Raw genomic sequence first — 20,000 nt, 5'->3', positions numbered from 1 at the left:
AAAAGAGAGAGTGCACACCGGAAGATGGGGATCAGGCATGCTGGGAGGATGGTTGGGATCAAACAAAATGTTTTGGGATGAAAAGTAGACTTAAAAATGAAATGTGTGAAATAGTAATTTATAGTCTCTTGGGAAAAGACTATTATATCTCTATCATACCTGTAAGGAAATATCAAATCACATCCTAGTAACAAAAAATAATGAGGCTTTGCACCCTCATTTGACTACTTCAGTCTTAGAGTACTGGTCACTGGTACCAGGCTCCTTAGAGGGCCTACATAGCTGTACATAGCTAGATAATGCTCTGTCAGGTTTTTTAGACAGCCCATGTGATAGCAGGCTTCTTCTAAGACTGCAAACCACTTTTTTCCCTGACAGTGTTTTTTTTATCTTTCCTCAGAGTACCTTGAAGCAACATGCTTAAGTAGTGAGTTCAAGTGTGACAGTGGGAGGTGCATTCGAGAGGAATGGATCTGTGATGGGGATAATGACTGTGGGGACATGAGTGATGAAGATGAAAGACACCACTGTGGTAAGTGAAACCTTCATTCCTCTGCAGAGATGCAAGGGAAACTGGAATTGGGAGATTTATTTTTGTGTCATTGGAGAGTATGACAGTCAGATGCCTCTTTAATTGATTGCATGCTGATAAAATGTTACCCTTATTTTTACACTCTGAAGTTGTTTGATAGCATCCACTTAGATGCTTTAAAATGTTAAAAACATGATTTTAATGTTGATTATCTTTCTCTTACATGTAGCTAACAGAAATAATGTCCCATACTTCTGGAGCAGGTAAAGAGAACTCAATTGGCCAATCTTATTAGCAGCTTTAAACAGTATAGCAATTAACTGTGCCTCCAGTTTCATCTATTACCTTGCTGTGGTTATTTCAAGGAGTGGGTGGAAGGAGCATTATTCCTTTTGAGTGGTTTGTGGAACGGACCATGAAACACCATTTTCCATTACCAACAGTGCATGGAACTCAGCTACGATGTCTTAGAAGAGTGTCTTTCCATTGTATAGCCATTGTACAGTGGCTCCCTGATGTTTGCATTTCATTGTAACCCCATATGTCATTGACTGGTGGCTGTCTATATGTACTCTATCCATTGAAATGGGTAGTTGGCAGCTGCACAAACATAGACTAGCATGTACTTTTCCCACCTCCCCCTCTTATGTCTCCCATTCATCCACAATGAGATTGGATAAAATGCCAGGTTTTTAAATTACATTTTAGCATCTCATCCTTTTCTGAACAGTGTCATGGTTTCTGACGACTCTTATTGACATATTCTCCTCCTATCCTCCTATATACCGTCATTCTACTTGGGAGGTAACTGTAATGTAGTGGAAAAACCCTTAATTTGGAGAAAAAAGACCATATTTGAAGCCCTAGGTCTTTAGAAAGTTTTATGACTTGGAGCCATCTAGTTTGAGCTCCAATTTTCATCTGTAGAACTGGCATAAAAATACCTATCTCACTTTGTGTTTTTGTGATTACACTTTGTTAACCAAAAATTTTTTTACTAAGTATAAGTCATTTTTGGTTATACAAATAACAAATGGGAATAGTTTTCTGAAGCTGTAAGGGAAAAATAGGATTTTACATTAATTTTATGGAAAACTAAATGAGATGTTTTATTATGTTTATTTCTTACTTCTGAAAAAAAAATTCAAGGTCCAGAGCAGTTAAAATGGAATTTAAAGGTATTTTTATTATAATCTGTTATTAGGATAGTAATGTGACTTGTCTACCTGTTTTACTCTAATTTCGCCTCATCCCTCAGACTACTAAATAATATAAAGCAAGCAAAATGGTTCAGAATGGATTTGACTACTACCATGAATCTTCATGTGGTTTCTTTTTCTTGTGTGCTTTGGTTTCAGAGAGTCACAACTGCTCAAGTTCTGAGTTTCTCTGTGCAAACAATGTGCCTCCATCCAGGAAGTGCATTCCTAAATCCTGGGTCTGTGATGGCGATGCGGATTGTACCGATGGCTATGATGAGCATCAGAATTGCACAAGGAGATCTTGCTCTGGAAATGATTTCACCTGTAGTAATGGATTGTGTGTCCCACACTCATACAGGTGAATTGGGGCTTAGAAAATTTCCCAGTAACCTCAAATGTCCACAGGGGCAGGGCTAATTTATCCATTAGGCATCATGGCCGTAATGTACTTTTAGTGGCCTATGAAAATGTTTGGATTTAATTTAAAATCAAAAGAAAAAAGAGAACGTTTAGATCAACGAGAGTATTTTAATACATAATATTAATATATTTGCCTTTATACCAATGTGACCATTAAATACAATTTTTAATATGTTCATGGAGGAAGGGGCTCATGATGGTAAAAGGGCTTACGGTTCATGAAAGGCATAATGTAACTTGTCCAGAGGGCCAGGCCGGTGAATGAAGTGGGCTTGATATAAGAAAATTCTTTCTTGAAGCAGGTGACACTCTTGGTTTTCCACTTGGTGTAGAGGCATGGGAGTAGAGGCATGGATACAAGAAATATTTTATTTTTCCCTTTGCTATAAGGAAACTAACAGTACAAGCATGATCATATGGAGCTTGGCACTTAGGCTTAGAGGCAATGAAACAATGGGAAGAGGCAGGTGAGGTGAGCTGAGATTGCACGTTCCAGCTAAGAGATACAAATGCTGTTTAGCATTGCACAGAAGTGCTGTTCTATTTTGAGAGAAAGGGAAATCTGGATTTTCATATTAAATACTCTGATTTTACTTATTTATTTTTTGAGGGAGATGGAGGAGGGGCAGAGGGGGAGGGGGAAAGGGTGGGGGAGGGTGTAGAAATGGGCAGAGAGAAAGAATCTTAAGCAGGTTCCATGCTTAGCAGGAAGCCTGATATGAGGCTGGATCTCATGACTTTGAGGTTATGACCTGGATCGAAATCAAGAGTGGAATGGTTAACTGACTGAGCCATCCAGGTGCCCCTAAATACTCTGATTTTAAATGCTGGAAACAAAATGTAAAATTCTTAGAGTACTACAGGTCAAAATAGTTTCAGCGCACTGCCTGCCAGTTTTGTGGACCTCTCCTATAATATCCTGTTGCTTGATTTCTTATCACCTTCTCTAAATGGGCCATTACAAAGATTTATACTTTTTCTTTGGTGCCCTGCCTTCTCACTATCCCCACTTGGCAAATTTTTGGATGTATAGGGAAATTGAGAAGAAAAATGATGTGTAACCCTGATGGACTAGGGGAATAGTAAGAACATTAAGAAAAGTAGAAGAGCCCAGGAGGGAGTTTGCTCCAGGTAGATAGTGAGTTTGATGTAGTGGGATTTCCTGGGGTGACAATATATATTAGGCATTTGGACACATAGAACTGGAGTGAAGGAAAGATATTGCACGTGCCTATGACGGTGAAAGGACATACACGCATGCCGTCAGCAACAAGAACTGTCAGCTCATCACCTGCTAAGAAAGGAGATGGAAAACATAAAAAGCTGGCACAAGGTCGGAGCAGCTGAGCTTCTGGAACCATGGGCTTAGGGGCAGGCAGTCCCTCAACAGGCCTTGAAATCCAGTGTGGTGCAGAGCTGTGTATTCGTGAGGGTAGTCCTAAGGAGGCCAGAGAAGGTCAAGTCATGTCCTGTGAGTGCTGCAAAAGGCACAGGGGCTTGGCATTATGACCAAAAAATGGTAATGATGAAGCCCAAGTAGACACTGCTGAGCGGTGGTTGTATTGACCCCGAAGACACTCAGAAGACAGAGCTGTCTTCTTTTGTAGTGAAATCATATTTCACTATTTTTTGTCCATATTTAACTGATGTGGATGTGTTCTGTAGATTTTAATTTTTTGTAATGAAAGTGAATAAATCCTTATCTGTATTTTCTCCCGACTTGCTAAAGAGTTTTATTATGCTGTACTGCTATATGTTCTTCTAAATTCTGTAAATATTTAGTACCATCAGTCTGAGATATTTTCTGGAGACCCAGCCTTGGTATCTACAGAAGAGATATGTATCTGGTCTTAATTTTTATCAGATTCTAGGTTACCTCTACTTCCTTCCTGAACTTTCTGAGCTCCTTTTTCATGATTCCATTATTACTGTGATCTTGCGATTACTTGTGATCTTGTGATTACTTGTGATCTTGTGATTACTTGTGATCTTGTGATTACTTGTGACTTACCCCTGTCCTACCAGACTTATTGATTTCATCTTTTCCTTTCTTTGTTCCTTCTTTCCTCCCTTCCTTCCTCCCCCCCCCCCTTTCTCTCACTCTGGTTTTGTTTTGTTTTGTTTTGACTGAGCTTTCTGAATTGCTTTTGCATGTTCCCCCATTTGGTATGGTGGTACAGGGGATCATTTTTCCTATTGACTTTTTTCCTCTTGGCTCATTACTGATGCAGCTGAAGAACCTGGATAAGACTGAGTTTTGAGCAGCTTGCTGGAATATTGACATTCAATTATGTCCAGATATCTTCTGATTTGCTTTTCTAACTGACTTTTTTTTTTTCCTTTTGAGTTGGATCTAGAGGAAAGAAAGCATTGGTGTTTCAAATCATTTGGAAATGAGTTTAATAGCTCCCGGAAGACCAAATGGGGCTGAACCAGCTTGCTCTGATCACAACTTTCTTTCCAGTTACATGCACACATTTTGTTATAAATCACTTTGCCAGCACCCTAGGTTTGTGGATGGCATTGCTGATTAGTGACCTGACCATAGATCAGTTGTAAACTTGACCATATTCAGCTTTGGTATCTTAACATCTTTTACTGCTGTGCCTCCAGCACCTGTGCCCTCCATAGTAAATCCTTTAATGAATTGTCAAACATTAGCTTTGTGAATCCTTATCCAGGATTCCTTCATACTTATTAATTCCTTTATTATGAATTCCATGATTCCTATATGCTTATGTTTTGTTACTGTCAACAGGACCCCTTGAGTAATCATGACTTTCAGGGGATTTTGGAATAATGTGGAGAAGAAAGACCAGCACCAGCCTGGCTTATAGAATTTCAGGGAGTTATATTGTCCTTGTGATGCCTGGGAATGTTAGGTCCCCAAATAGGACTAGGAAATGTCTTGTTCCTTTGCCAACAGCCCATGCTATTCTACTAGTTTTCCCTCTTTCCCAACACTATGACTACTTGAATCTCATTTAGGTGGCAGGGTATTATGATTAAAGATGGAAGGAACAGGGCAATGCAAACATTACTCCAATTGGAAGATAGGTGTTCGTGGAGGACACATAATGATCTTATGTATGATATATGTTCACTTGGGTATGGGCGCGTCTATCATATGGCTGCCCAGGATATTGCCTGTGCCCATAAGTCATCACATTGTCTGATGAATAGTTCGAACAAACACCAAAACTATAAATTTGTGTTTAATTAATTTTTCAGTTGCTTAAAAATGAATGCAGTTATTTTTTCTAATGGTATCAACCAGTACCTGGGGAAATCATATGGAATGTTAATATTAGATTCTTCTATAGCTGGAGATTGGTGAGGTAAATAAAGATTCTGGGAGAGAGGGAACTAAGGACATGGGTGATCTTGTTACTGAAATAGCTGGCCTGACATTCAGGTAGACAGGGGAAGTAGCAAAGGCTCAAATGGGTGATAGTTGAGGCTTGTCAACCTTTCCAAGAGTGGTACTGGGTCTCATTATACAGGTGTGACCGGCGCAATGACTGTGGGGACTACAGTGATGAGAGGAACTGCTCCTACTCCACCTGCAGTGAGAACCAGTTTACCTGTCAGAATGGGCTGTGCATTTATAAGCAGGATGTCTGTGATGGGGAAAATGACTGTAGAGATGGGTCTGATGAGCTGGAGCACCTATGCCACACTCCAGAAACCACATGCCCCCCTCATCAGTTCAAGTGTGACAATGGGAACTGCATTGATATGGCAAAAGTCTGCAACCACCTAGATGACTGTTCAGACAACAGTGATGAGAAAGGATGTGGTGAGTATAACAGAAAATTTGGGAAAAGGAAAACAGTGAGACTTCATGTGGATTTTCAACCCTTTATGACCCACTGGGACTTTCTAGTCTGTCCTCTAAATAGATTACTACCAGAAAATTCCTATAGCTTGTCTATCAAAAGGTAAGCATTTCTTGGTATATAAGGTTAGTACATAAACATTTTTAGGCAAATTCATCACGTAGGCAGTCATTACAGAGAATAGAAGATGAGCAAATTCATACTATTTGTAGCTAACACCATTGTTAAACAGGACAAACCCTTTGAGCCCTTAAAATGACTTGTTGTCTGAGCTGTCCCTCTGCTAGGATTCCTTTGTTCGTTTTCATCCTTAGGTGATTGAAGAGGAGAGTTTTAAACTCCCTCTTATTCCGACCTCCATGGGTAAACCAGTTGAGCATTTATAAAATATAGAATTAATAGGAGCATGTTCTCTTCCTTGTGGAGGCAGTTTCTGGGTGAGCTTGGCCATGTGTCACAGGACCAAGCAGAATTACACCTGGTGGACTGCTGGGAGGCTCATCCTATATTGAGAGAGCCAAATGTATGCATCTCTTCCCAGCTCCATGTCTGGTGATGTCACCCTGGTCCTGAAATTGGCCATGGTATGAGAGTCACACCACTGAAATGGAGGATGCTATGAATCACAGCATCCTCCCCCCACCCCCAAGAACTATTTTATCAGCACACCACTGACCAGGCTCTTTTCTTTTGCTCTTCTTTCTCCTCTCCTCTGTCATTTTACTTATTGGTTACAAGGAGATTGGCAGGTATGGGATTAGAAGTCAAACATAGGTTTGTTTATTATATTAGTTGTTGAAACCACTGGTGAAGGATTAAGTTGAGGAGGATATTGAAAAATAGTGACTATTGAATATCTCTGGCCTTCAGAAAACCCTTATTGTCTGTCCTCTTTTAACATGATTGATCAAGAATTAGGCTGTCCAGTGAGAAGGTTGATCTTTGGACCATTGTGGTGGGTCTGTTGTACAACGTTTTAGCTTCTCTAATACCTGTCTTTTACTTACTTACAGGTGTTAATGAGTGCAATGACCCTTTGCTCAGCAGCTGTGACCAAAACTGCACAGACACCCTCACCAGTTTTTATTGTTCTTGTCGTCCTGGTTACAAGCTTATGTCCGACAAACGGAGTTGTGATGATATTGATGAATGCAAGGAGACGCCCTTTGTCTGTAGTCAGATGTGTGAGAATGTAATGGGCTCCTACATCTGTAAGTGTGCCCCAGGCTACATCCGAGAACCAGATGGAAAGAGCTGCCGGCAGAACAGTAACATCGAACCCTATCTCATTTTTAGCAACCGTTATTATTTGAGGAATCTAACTACAGATGGCCATTATTACTCCCTCATTTTACAAGGACTGGGCAATGCTGTGGCTCTGGATTTTGACAGAGTAGAAAAGAGATTGTATTGGATTGATGCAGAGAATAAAGTCATTGAGAGAATGTTTCTGAATAAGACAAACAGGGAGACAGTTATTAACCACAAACTACCAGCAGCAGAAAGTTTGGCTGTAGATTGGGTTGCCAGGTAAGAAAACACAGAGGAGCTTTCTAAAATCTAAAAATTATTAAAAATTTTAAATATTTTAAAAACTATTTTTTAAATATGATTTTTAAAAAATACTATAACCTTTTTTCACCTTAATAGAGATTTGAATCCAGGCTTGTGACTGTCTCATTCATCAGGATTTACCCAACTGAATTAACTGGCAAGGCTTGTAGATTTTTGCATACTCACTCATTCTCTCATCCTCGTTAACAGGATGTTGCTGTGCCAACACTGTAATAGTCTGACATCCAGCTTGGTTGGAGTAGGGCTCCCCAGGCCTTCTAGAAGGGAAATCACTCTCCTTCTAGGTGGAATTGACTAACAGATCTTAAATGACACTCATTCTAGGGGCGTTGAATCCTTTGCTTTGGGACTCTGCTGAAAGCCATGAACCCCATGCTGGATAAAAGCATGTAGAATGTTTACACTCACACAATTTTTCATCAGTTTTAGAGGGTTCATAGATTCTCCCAAAGCCTCACCTACCGTGATGAAAGATTAAGGACCACAGATTAAGAATTCCTGCCTTATGGAAAATGGACAGATTTTATTGAATAGCAGTAGATTTAGAACTGAAATATCCTTAAGGTAGAAGTTTCCAAAAGATTCTAATAAGTTTCTAAAGGTTCTTAAGTTTGATTAAGTAAGATGGCACAGAAGAAGCAACTCATGTTGCCAGTCAAGTCAGACAGGGTCAGGGAGGGGTAAGGTTTTCTCTGTATCTTAAGGTTGTCACAATTCAGAGTTCCTTTTCTCAATAATTCCCTCAGACAAGTCTGTTTCCTTGGCTCTACCATTTAAACTGTAGTTCATGACACTAATTGCTCTCCCTTCTGCATCCCTGTTCCTCTAAGCCTTTCCATTGCCCGGGAGGGAAGCTTATACTGCATTAAGAAAGTAAAACCAGAATCTCTGCGAGGTGTGGGAATTATAGCTCGCTCTTGAATCTTCTGTTGCCTCATTACAGGAAGGACAATTTCCTGTTTCCCCTTGCCCCTCATTTCTTGGGGCAAAGTGCCTTCTAATAGCTGTCTTTGTGATTCCACTGTAGCTTGGATAGGAAATTCGGTCGCTGTTTCATAAGCATAATGTCTGTATCGGTAACTCGTGGCTCTCCATTTCAGAAAGCTCTATTGGTTGGATGCCTACCTGCATTGCCTCTCTGTCTCTGACCTTGATGGTCGATACCGCCGCAAGTTGGCTGAGCACTGTGTGGATGTCAACAATACTTTCTGCTTTGATCATCCCAGAGGAATTGCCCTTCACCCTCGATATGGGTATTGTCTCCCTGTAATCTTGGGCTCTTCTCTCATGCCCATATTCTGCCTCTGTCACCAAAAAGGCTGTTCACATAGTTATCTCAAGGCCAATATCTTGCTGGGATTTGTCTTCTGCTTTTCCTAACTGGTAAATGGTTTAGTTATAATGAATAGAAGCATGGCGTACTTAAATGACATTCATCAGCTGTTCTGTTTTCTTTGCCATGACATACCATTTCACTTTTCAAGTCACCTATTTTGGCTGCATGCAGAGAAAATTGTGGTTAAGAAAAAAAAAACAACAAAACACCCCACCTATACTGGACTCTCCATGTCAAATTCACTGAACTCCCCAGTTAATCATGTTCATTCTTGAGCATTTCCTATATGTCATCCCTTTTTAGATTATTTTCTGTTAGTTTTCTTTCCTTTCTAAGAGACTCTGTAGACTCTATTTCTCTAATTGGAGAAGAGCTATGTCTTTTGGCTACTGACTTCTTTTGGCTTCAGGGACTGACCCTTTGTGTTGCTTCCAATAGGTATGTCTACTGGGCAGACTGGGCTTACCAAGCATACATTGGAAGAATAGGCATGGATGGAACAAATAAGTCTGTGATTATCTCTACCAAGATTGAGTGGCCCAATGGCATCACCATTGATTACACCAATGATCTACTCTACTGGGCAGATGCCCACCTGGGTTACATTGAGTACGTACATAAAACAGGATAAAGTAAACTGGGCAACTGTTTATCCTAAACACCAGGCCTTGTGTTGTTGCGTGTTATTCCCAGGTAGCTTCTAACTGGCCTGTGTGTGAGAAGTCACTCTGAAGTCATTTCTAACTACAACTGCCTATAAGCAATCCACTGAACTTTGTGGTTATGGTAGAGTAGAAAGAGTATGAAAACTGAAGCCAGATATATCAGGCTTTTGTCCTGGTGCTTTCACTTTTTTTTTTTTCTCCATCTAGAAAATAGAGATAGTAATCTATCTCCTTATATAGATATCTTAATTTCCTTATCCCTTTTAAAACCTTTTTGTTTTTATTATTTATTTATTTTAAAGATTTTATTTATTTATTCATGAGAGACACAGAAAGAAAGGCAGAGACATAAGCAGAGGGAGAAGCAGGCTCCCTCCAGGGAGCCTGATGTGGGACTCGATCCCAGGACCCCCGGGATCATGCTCTGAGCCGAAGGCAGATGCTCAACCACTGAGCCACCCAGGGATCCCCAAAACTTTTATTTTTAAAATTGAGATATAATTGACCTATAACATTGGCCAAAAAGGTCTTGAAGTTTTCCTATGGCTTCTATAAGTTATAAGTCATATTTTGGAGAGTATTTTTAATATTGTATGGCTAACATCAAATTTCTTAGCTGCTAACTCACTCTGCCTCCTGTTTGAGTTTTAGGATCTACTCTAAAATTGTAAAATATTAAAATATTAGTATTTTGCCATAGACTCATAGTTATGAGTGAGCAAGACATTGGAACCGGAAGGACTGGAAATCTGGCTGTGGATGTTCTGTGATATCTTGAAATCACAAAACCTCCCCTGGAATTTTATTTGTCTGGAAAAGTATTCATCAGTAGTGCCTAGGACATGGTTCATAGTAAATGTGCTGCCAGGTTAAGCAGAGGGAAGCCTGAAGGCCTATACCATATCAGTAGGTGACACTGAGAATCTAGGTATTTCCTAAGAATAGCTTATCCTCAGAAATGTTCATGAAGAGGCAAAATTCCAGCTTTATATTGCTATTCTCTGATTTTTGCAATGACTTAGGAAACAAAAATGGTGTCCCAAGGATATGGAATGGAGAACATTAATGTGAGAGGCTATAAGCCTATAAAGAGCTGAACCAGCTGTATCTGTAGGAAAGCAGTCATGGTTAGGAATTAGGTATTGTTGAACTCCTGTGGCCATTCCTATTTTTTAAGCATGACTTTTTCAATTTTTGCTACTATGGTTCAGTTAAAATACGTTTTAAATTTAGTGTTTGTTTTAATTAGAGTCTAGGAGTTTGGGGGAGATCTGACTTCAGTTACCTCTAGAGGGTAGAATTTTATAAATTGATTTGTCCGTTCATCTATCCTTAAAGTCATTGGAAGAAAGGAGTTAGCTTGATTGAGTGACTCTTCCTTCTATCCCAGGTACTCTGATTTGGAGGGCCGCCATCGGCACACGGTATACGACAGAACACTGCCTCACCCCTTTGCTATTACCATTTTTGAAGACACTATTTATTGGACAGATTGGAATACAAGGACAGTTGAAAAGGGAAACAAATATGATGGATCAGATAGGATTATACTGGTGAACACAACACATAAACCATTTGACATCCATGTGTATCATCCATACAGGCAGCCATTTGGTGAGTATGTGAGTTAGAAGTTTAGCCCAATTGATTTAGGTTCTCTGCATGCCATTCTTATTTCTTTAAGTATAAACTCCATGGTTTATAAAGAGAATGATTGTTACTTGTTAATGTTTTCTACAAAACATGGGAAAACCTGCTAATAACTTTTTCCCCCTTTAACACCTGGTTTATTCTTTGTTTTTAAAATTTGAATTCAATTTAGTTAACATATAGTATATTATTAGTCTCAGGGGTAGAATTTAGTTATTCATCAGTTGCATTTAACACCCAGTGCTCATAACATCAAGTGCCCATCACCCAGTTACCCCATCCCCCTCCAGCGACCCTCAGTTTATTCCTATAGTTAAGAGTCTCTTGTGGTTTGCCTCCCTTTCTGTTTTCATCTTATTTTATTTTCCCTTCCCTTCCCCTATCTTCATGTTTCTTAAATTCCACATGTGAGTGAAATCATATGGTATATGTCTTTCTCTGACTTGTTTCGCTTAGCATAATACCCTTTAGTTCCATCCACATCATTACAAATGGTAAAGTTTCATTCTTCTTGATGGCTTTTTTATCCATTCGTCTGTCAATGCACATCTGGGCTCTTTCCATAATTTGGCTATTGTGGACTTTACTGCTGTAAACATTGGGTAACTGGATGATGGGCATTAAAGAGGGCACATGATGTAATGAGCACTGGATGTTATATATGACTGATGAAGCACTAAATTCTACCTCTGAAACTAATAATATACTATGTTAATTAAATTGAATTTTAAAAAAATAAAGTGGGTTAAAAATACTGTGACATTTCACCGCTAAATATTTAAGAAAGCACCTTTGAAAATCAGGACATTTCCTATGTAACCACAATAAATTATAACACTTAAGAGATTAATAATCATTCCTTAATACCAAGATCAATCTGTTAAAATGACTGCTTTAAAGAAATGTTTAAAAGAAAATTACAATAATTATAAAACATCACGTTAAATGTCTTTGCATATGACATTTTGCGTGTTAAACATACGTTATACTTGTCATCTGGAAGGTAATAATGTTAAGAGCAACACAATGTCTCATAATATGTTTTTTTCCTTATGTGAACTTATACTCTTCATGTAGTTAAAGCCATTTCATGATTTATACATAATCTAGCAAAGGTCTGGAATTTACTTTGGGGATAGAATGGATTTTGTGGGTCTGCTTTGTTGTGTTTTGTTAAAAACATGATAAACTTGGAAGTAAGAAAAATGAGAATTAGCAGAAGAAAGACATTCAGGGTTTTTTTTCCCTCTAGAAAGCTAATATTTGTGATATTATTTTAGCAAAATTTCCAGTTAGGGGCACCTGGTTGGTTCAGTTGGTAAAGCATGTGACTCTTGGATCTTGGGATCGTGAGTTTGAGCCCCATGTTGGGTGTAGTGTTTGCTTAATTTAAAAAAATACACACACACAGAGATATATATATATATATATACAGACACACATAAATATATGTATCTATATATAAAAGTTCAAATTAATCTTCACCTCCAAATGGTGACAGAGAAAATTAGTAAAGATACCACATAGTTTACGTGTCCATCTTATTCTTGTCCATACTTATTAGAATGAAAGAATACAGAATCTTCTAGAAATTAAAACTGGTTCTGGGCACATGAATGTAAAATAAGTTTCCGACCTGCCCTCCAAAGACTTTGAGAAACACACCTTTTCTAGCCCAAAACACCAGTGGGTATACCTCACTTCTGGTAGCACATAGATCAGTTTTCTCAAAGCACAGCATTGCTTATACAGTTCTAGCATCTGTCCTATTTATGAATTTTTGTGAAAAGCATTAAACTTGGATAGATTTTTTTAAGATTGTATTTATTCATTCATGAGAGACACAGAAAGAGGCAGAGACATAGGTAGAGAGGGAAGCAGGCTCCCCTGGGGGAGCCTGATGCGGGACTTGATCCCAGGACTCTGGGATCATATCCTGAGCTGAAGACAGACACTCAACCACTGAACCACCCAGGCATCCCTGATTTTTCTTACTGAGAGGTGACTAATTTAATGAGGTGAGCAATGAGTTCACCTGTGCTTGGTATTCTAAGTGAATGTGTATTTTCCTTTTCCTAGTGAACAACCCCTGTGGTACCAACAATGGTGGCTGTTCGCACCTCTGCCTCATCAAAGCAGGAGGAAATGGATTCACCTGTGAGTGTCCAGATGACTTCCATACCCTCCGTATGGGTGACATGAACATCTGCCTGCCCAGGTGCTCCAGCACCCAATTCCTGTGTGCCAACAGTGAAAAGTAAGGCTCTCTCTTCCCTCACCCTTCTGTCTTTCTACCCCCTTGGACAGACACACATTGAACTTTGAGGGTCCAGGGGATGGGAATTTCCTAATAAATTAATATTTTGGGGAATTAATGTGGTCCATTTGGAGCGCACCACGACTCTCAGTCTACAATCTCAAATAATTTCTTCCATGAACAGAAACAATTTATTAACCAATGTATGCAACTATCTATCTCTGTAGAGAAGAAACTAGAAACTATGTGTTTCTGTTTCTAATAAATTGTCCTAGGTGTCAGGACCAAGGCTGTATATATGTACACTGAAAAATAACCCTCAATAGTGGTAGAATTTCTCTGAAAAAGGGACAGTATCCAAAATCTATAAAGAATTTATAAAACTCAATATCCAAAAAACAAGTAATCCAGTTAAAAAATGGGCAGAAGACATTTATAGACATTTTTATAAAGACGTCCAAATGGCTAATAGACATATGAAAAGATGCCTAACATCACTCATCATCAGGGAAATACAAACCAAAGCCATGATGACATACCACCTCACACCTGTCAAGAATGGCTAAAATTAACAACAACAGGAAATAACAGATGTTGGTGAGGATGCAGAGAAAGGGGAATCCTCTTGCACTGTTGGTGAGAATGCTAACTGGTGCAGCCACTGTGGAAAACTGTGTGGAGGTTCTTCAGGAAGTTAAAATTAGAACTACCTTCTGACCCAGAAATTACACTACTAGGTATTTACCCAAAAGATACAAAAATACTGATTTGAAGGGACACATGCACCCTGATGTTTATAGCAGCATTATCAACAATAGGGGCTCATATATATATGCTACATTTTCTTTATTCATCAGTCAATGGACATTTGAGCTCTTTCACTAATCTGGCTATTGTTGATATATATAATGTAATATTACTCAGCCATCAAAAAGAATGAAAATTTTGCCATTGGCAACTATGTGGCAGGATCTAGAGGGTATCATGCTAAGCAAAATAAGTCAGAGAAAGACAAATACCGTATGATTTCACTCATATGAGGAATTTAAGAAAGCAAAACAGATGAACATATAGGAAGAGAAAAAAGAGAGGGAAACAAAACATAACAGACTCTTTACTGTAGAGAACAAACTGAGGGTTGCTGGAGGGGTGGGAGGTGGGGGATGGGCTTAATGGGTGATGGGGATTAAAGAGGGCTCTTGTGTTGAGCATGGTCTGTTATATGTAAGTGATGAATTACTAAATTCTACTCCTGAAACCAATAGTACGCTATATGTTAATTAACTAGAATTTAAATTAAAAATTAAAAAAAAATAAAAAGGCAAAAAAAGGTTGAATTTCTTTGTCCTTCCCAGTCATATGGTGACCTACCTTCTTAATTAACTCTGCCAGAGGATCCAGGAATTACACATTTAAATCCATTTTTGATTATTTGTATCTGTTACAAAACATGGCCACAGATGATTTCCCTAGCAATGGTCATAGGCCATTGATGTCTAGGGGGAGTGAGTCAGAAAGTGAAGTCAGGGGGAGACATTAATACAAATCATAGCATTTAAGATTCAATGGCAGATTATTTTGATGATTAAATAAAATATCTCCAATGAAGAATCTAGCATATATCTATCTTGACCTAGGCTGCCAATAAATGTAAGTGCCCTCTGCCTTTGCAACCAATACCCATATGTCTGTTATGTCACCCCAACAGATATTCCCAACCAGTTCTTGCTACCAGAACCATAGCCCTAAACACACACTCCCACTGTTTTCTGTGGCAGGAATTTAATCATTAGATCAAAGCATTTTTTCAGCATGTATTTGAGTCTTAACAAATGTGTTCCATCTCGTCTAGTTATGTTTTCTCTGAAAATATGCTGCATTAAAGGAACTTAGGCCTATTATTACTTGGAATTCAGTTTTGACATCTTCTTTCCAGGTAGCCTCTACCACCTAGTGCTTTGCTAAGAGAAGTGCTGTATTTTCTGTGTGCAGGTGTATTCCTATTTGGTGGAAATGTGATGGACAGAGAGACTGCTCGGATGGCTCTGATGAACCAGTTCTTTGCCCACAGCGCTACTGCCGATTAGGCCAATTCCAATGCAAGGATGGCAACTGCACCAGCTCACACTTCCTGTGCAATGCTCACCAAGATTGCCCTGATGGGTCTGATGAAGACCAGATTCTTTGTGGTGTGTTGAATTGCTTTAATACCTTCTTTTGCCCACTTCCATAGTAGATTGTATACAAGTGTGAATCTGAGGAGATTTTCTGCATGTCATAACCCTTAAACTTGTCCAAAGTCCTAGGAGAACAGTGAATAGTCCGTCCTATTTTTATAAAATTCTTAAGATATACTAAGGTCTCTATGAGTCAAATGGTTGAGGTAGAAGGTATGTTGTCTGTGTTGGTGATTCTTTACCACGTGCTACACATAGCCCTCTTCGAGGGCTAAATGAGGGCTTCCTACTCTCATTTTAAGAATTCTCATGGTGATATTTATTTGTGTTTTCATTTTTAAAAAGCCAAGAAAAAACCCTCTAAACTCAAAAACAACACATTATTAACAACAAACACAAAGTTTGAAAAACATTGTCCATTGGGAGAATAGGGACAGGAGAAGGTGAATTTACTAAGCCATCAGTGAGTCAGTCTTTAACTCCCAATTCTGCCTGCAAGAAAAAGATATTTAAGAATTTAGGAGACAATAATAGTCAAAAAGAATAACTGACCATGTAGTTGTACTGGTTGATAATAAGTGCAGTAGGACATAAGTCCTCTAAAAGGGAATTATGATCAGGCTCTCCAAGATCCATCAGAGTGTGTTAGGAGCTTCTGTCCCTAACACCTTGCAACCAAATGCCCCTATTTGCAGAGCATCACCGCTGCGAGTCCAATGAATGGCAGTGTGCCAACAAACGTTGCATCCCTGAAGCCTGGCGGTGTGACTCGGAGAACGATTGTGGTGATAACTCAGACGAAGATGTTTACAACTGTGCCAGCAGGATCTGCCAGCCGGGCTATTTTAAGTGTGCCAATAACCACTGCATCCCTCAGGACTGGAAGTGTGATGTGGACAATGACTGTGGAGACTACTCGGATGAGCCCATGCCCGAATGCAGTAAGTTCCTATGGGAGGGACGTGCAGGAGCAGAAGGCAACAGGGAGAACTTGTGTGGGTTGAGAGAGGACATGGAAGCCCCTGCTTCAGCCCCATGGCATACTGCCTCTCGGCTCTCCCTGCTAAGTCTGGCACTACAAAACAAAGAAATAGCTGTGTAGGTTTGCAGATTCGACCCAACCCTGTTTCAAAAGGAGCTGATTCCTCCTCGCAATACCCTGGATATCCAATTCTCAAAAATACATGATAATAAGAACTTGTATTTTGTATGGCTCACACTTTCTCATTTGAGCCTCAGGGAATCACTGGGCAGTCCCTACTACCCATGCTACCAATTCCCATTTTCCAGATTAAAAAAAACCAAGGCTTACATTAAGTAGTTGGTCACATTTCTATTTAGAGGTAGAGCTGACACCCAGGTATTTTTTGGTTCCAGTCCAGTCCTCCTCCTCCCCTGCCCCACCCCCGACCATGGTCATCCTGTAACACAAATGCATAATACTGAATAGGGTGGAAACTTTAAGATTCTCTGCTCTTGATAAATAGATCAGACTTTAAACAGACCCATGTTGCCAGAATCAATCCAGTTGGTAACATGGTGATAATTGGTGATAATTGTTACTCTTGAGCACCATGTCCTTAATACGACAAAGGGAAGATGTCTTTTGGACTGAGAATTCAGTTCTGACTTTGCTTTTTCCTCTCTTTCCAGTGAGCCACCGCTGTGACAACCATACAGAATTCAGCTGTAGGACGAACTACCGCTGTATCCCACAGTGGTCTGTGTGCAATGGTTTTGATGACTGCAGGGACAACAGTGATGAGCAAGGCTGTGGTAGGAAGGGCTGCAGGGGAGTGGGGCAGGGGCAAGGACACAGAAGTGCAGGTGCCATCTAGGAGATGAGAGTGTTTCCCATGTTCTCCTTCTTCTGCTGACCTCTGAAAAAGCATCAACTATTGATTTTTCTAGTAACGTGTTACATTTTTGTAGCATTTAGAGGACTATTGGGGGAGTTTAATTTATATCATCTAAATGAAATCCCCTCCCAAAGGATGTTGTCATTGAGGAAGATGTTATTAAGGTATTAGGAACTCAATAAATTTCTCCTAAATGTAGAATCCTTATTCCCACTTGACAAATTTAAATTCTCAAATTTTATAGATTGAAATTGATGGAAGGGGGCAGAGAAAAGATTTGATATCTATGTCTCAAAAGAATAATTCAAAATCAGAATCTTTTGTATTTGGAGATTTTCATATTCTGAATGTCCCTTTGTCTATATCATCTATTAGAAAGCTGTAAGTTACTTTGGCAACATACAAATAACTTAGGGACAAAAGGCTAAATGAATTAATAGAATCTGTCAGGATTAGCCATATATTTTAACTTGAAACCCGAAGGTCTGTGAGTGTATGTGTTAAGTTTAGTTGGAAGAGAGTAAGGATGATAATGGATTATTTTAACACTGAATTTAATAAAACTGAATTTAATTAGCTAAAGGTAACGGGATGGAAATGTTCTATTTGCTGTTGGCATCACTTAATCTTCCTTTCCAGGTCTCTGTTGCAAATTAGAAGCCAGGTGTCAATTCATTTTTTGAGCAGTTTCTACAAAAAAGAATGAATCTAGCAGTTTAAGGTTTAACTAGAATAGATTCAGGTTATCCAACAGAGGAAGATTGACAGCAAATGCTCCTGACATTCCTCTCTCTGGGAGCTTTGAGAATATGGTAGCATAATTCTCAAATTGTCTCACGAGAAAGCCAGTGCTACCTTGGCATTTCTTGACCTCTGGCTTCTGAAGTCTTTGCAATGACTGTGCTTTGTAGAGGAGAGGACGTGCAAACCTTCAGGGGAATTTCGCTGTAATAATCACCGCTGCATCCCTCTTCGCTGGAGGTGTGATGGGCACAACGACTGTGGAGATCACTCAGATGAAGAAAACTGTGGTGAGTGTTCAGGGTTCTACCACTTTAACATGTTACCAGACCTGTGATGTCTGTTATTTGTGCAAAATTCAGTTGTCTGTGCCATTCATCCTCCAGGGGTAGGATGACAAGGACCTGGTCACTCTTGCATTCTGCTGACTGGCACATTTCTATCTTTTCTTTGATTAAAACAGAAGCATCTCCCTTTACGATGCTTATAATGAAGTTTTGGGAGAAGGGTGTTTACCCAAGAATATGTTTGGTTTATCGCATTTGTTTATATTTAACTTTTTTTTTCTAAAAAGGATCTGAGGTGACTTGTAATAGAGGACAAATATAATAAGATAAAGAATAGAAAGAAAAAATTAGTACCAAGAGAAGTTGAGGAGGGAAAGGTGCTAACCCAAAGACCTTGCTTCTTAGGTGCTTGCCCCAAAATGGTATTAATAGCCGAGGAAAGAGATCTTGTATTTAGGATTGTCGTCTCCCTCTGGAATAGCTGACTATTTTAGGAGGGCTAGTGGTTAAATGACAGGTCAGGTTTTAGTTCCTCTCTCCCAGTGAAGGTGAAGGTGCCGACTACAAGGAATTGGACAGCGAGGTCAAGGAAAGGAAACCAAAGTTTTGGATCATGTCAAACTGGATACTCCGTTCTGAATAACTAGATGTATTTTGAAAACAACTTTAATGAGACCCTGCCCTGAGCATATGTCATTGATTTTGATATATGTCAATTTTTGATAGACTAATATGGAATACGTTCTTCTTTTAAGTAGGCTCCACACCCATTGTGAAGCTTGAGCTCACAACCCCAAGATCAAGAGTTTCATGCTGTACCACCTGGGCCAGCCAGGTGCCTTGTAATATGGAACACAATCTAACTTTAGTCACTTTTTGGAAGTAAGAAGTGATTGCCATTTTCCATATGCAATTGAGAGACTCAGGATGATGATTACACCTGCAAATATCAATTGGCACAACACAAAAGTGTGATCCAGTGGAATTTTAGATTTGAGAAAGTTCATGTTTAATCCTATAGAAGGTTATCTAGTCTATCATGAAATCAGCAATCATATTAAGATTAAATCACCTCTGGACAAAACTCGTAATAAAGGCCATTCATTACATTCTTAAAATTGAGGTAGAAGATCTAGTTTTGAAGGACAGGTGGTCTGCCCACCTAAGCAAATTGCTAGGACTTGGGACACAGGATGCATGGCACCCTGAGGGTACTCAGGCCAACTCACGAGTCTGTCTTCTGTGTCTGATTCCTCGTTCCCCCTGATGGCTTTGTGGCTTTCCTTTGCAGTCCCCCGGGAGTGCTCAGAAAGTGAGTTTCGATGTGATGATCAAAGCTGCATTCCCTCTCGATGGGTCTGTGACCATACCAATGACTGCGGCGACAACTCAGATGAGCGGGACTGTGGTAACTGTCAGAACTCCTTTAGAGGCTTAGCGTGGGGTGTAGTACTAGCGTC

At 39.5% G+C, this 20,000-nt stretch overlaps 1 protein-coding gene across 1 annotated transcript in view; it reads left to right on the top strand.

The window, feature by feature from the left end:
- LRP2 (LDL receptor related protein 2) overlaps positions 1–20,000 on the top strand; it is a 196,572-nt gene that overhangs the window by 140,433 nt on the left and 36,139 nt on the right. Inside the window, exons 47-59 of the mRNA XM_038584752.1 lie at positions 401–532; positions 1,891–2,092; positions 5,658–5,953; positions 7,007–7,523; positions 8,669–8,821; positions 9,343–9,513; positions 10,960–11,183; positions 13,299–13,476; positions 15,469–15,665; positions 16,349–16,594; positions 17,307–17,429; positions 18,424–18,543; positions 19,832–19,948. Coding sequence (XP_038440680.1) covers positions 401–532; positions 1,891–2,092; positions 5,658–5,953; positions 7,007–7,523; positions 8,669–8,821; positions 9,343–9,513; positions 10,960–11,183; positions 13,299–13,476; positions 15,469–15,665; positions 16,349–16,594; positions 17,307–17,429; positions 18,424–18,543; positions 19,832–19,948 — 2,676 coding nt within the window. The remainder of the gene's footprint in view (positions 1–400; positions 533–1,890; positions 2,093–5,657; positions 5,954–7,006; positions 7,524–8,668; positions 8,822–9,342; positions 9,514–10,959; positions 11,184–13,298; positions 13,477–15,468; positions 15,666–16,348; positions 16,595–17,306; positions 17,430–18,423; positions 18,544–19,831; positions 19,949–20,000) is intronic.

The sequence above is a fragment of the Canis lupus genome, chromosome 36, assembly GCF_011100685.1.
Source record: "Canis lupus familiaris isolate Mischka breed German Shepherd chromosome 36, alternate assembly UU_Cfam_GSD_1.0, whole genome shotgun sequence".
Lineage (NCBI taxonomy): Eukaryota > Metazoa > Chordata > Mammalia > Carnivora > Canidae > Canis > Canis lupus.
Note: the sequence above shows the minus strand (reverse complement) of the source record. Positions and strands in the feature narration are given on the sequence as shown.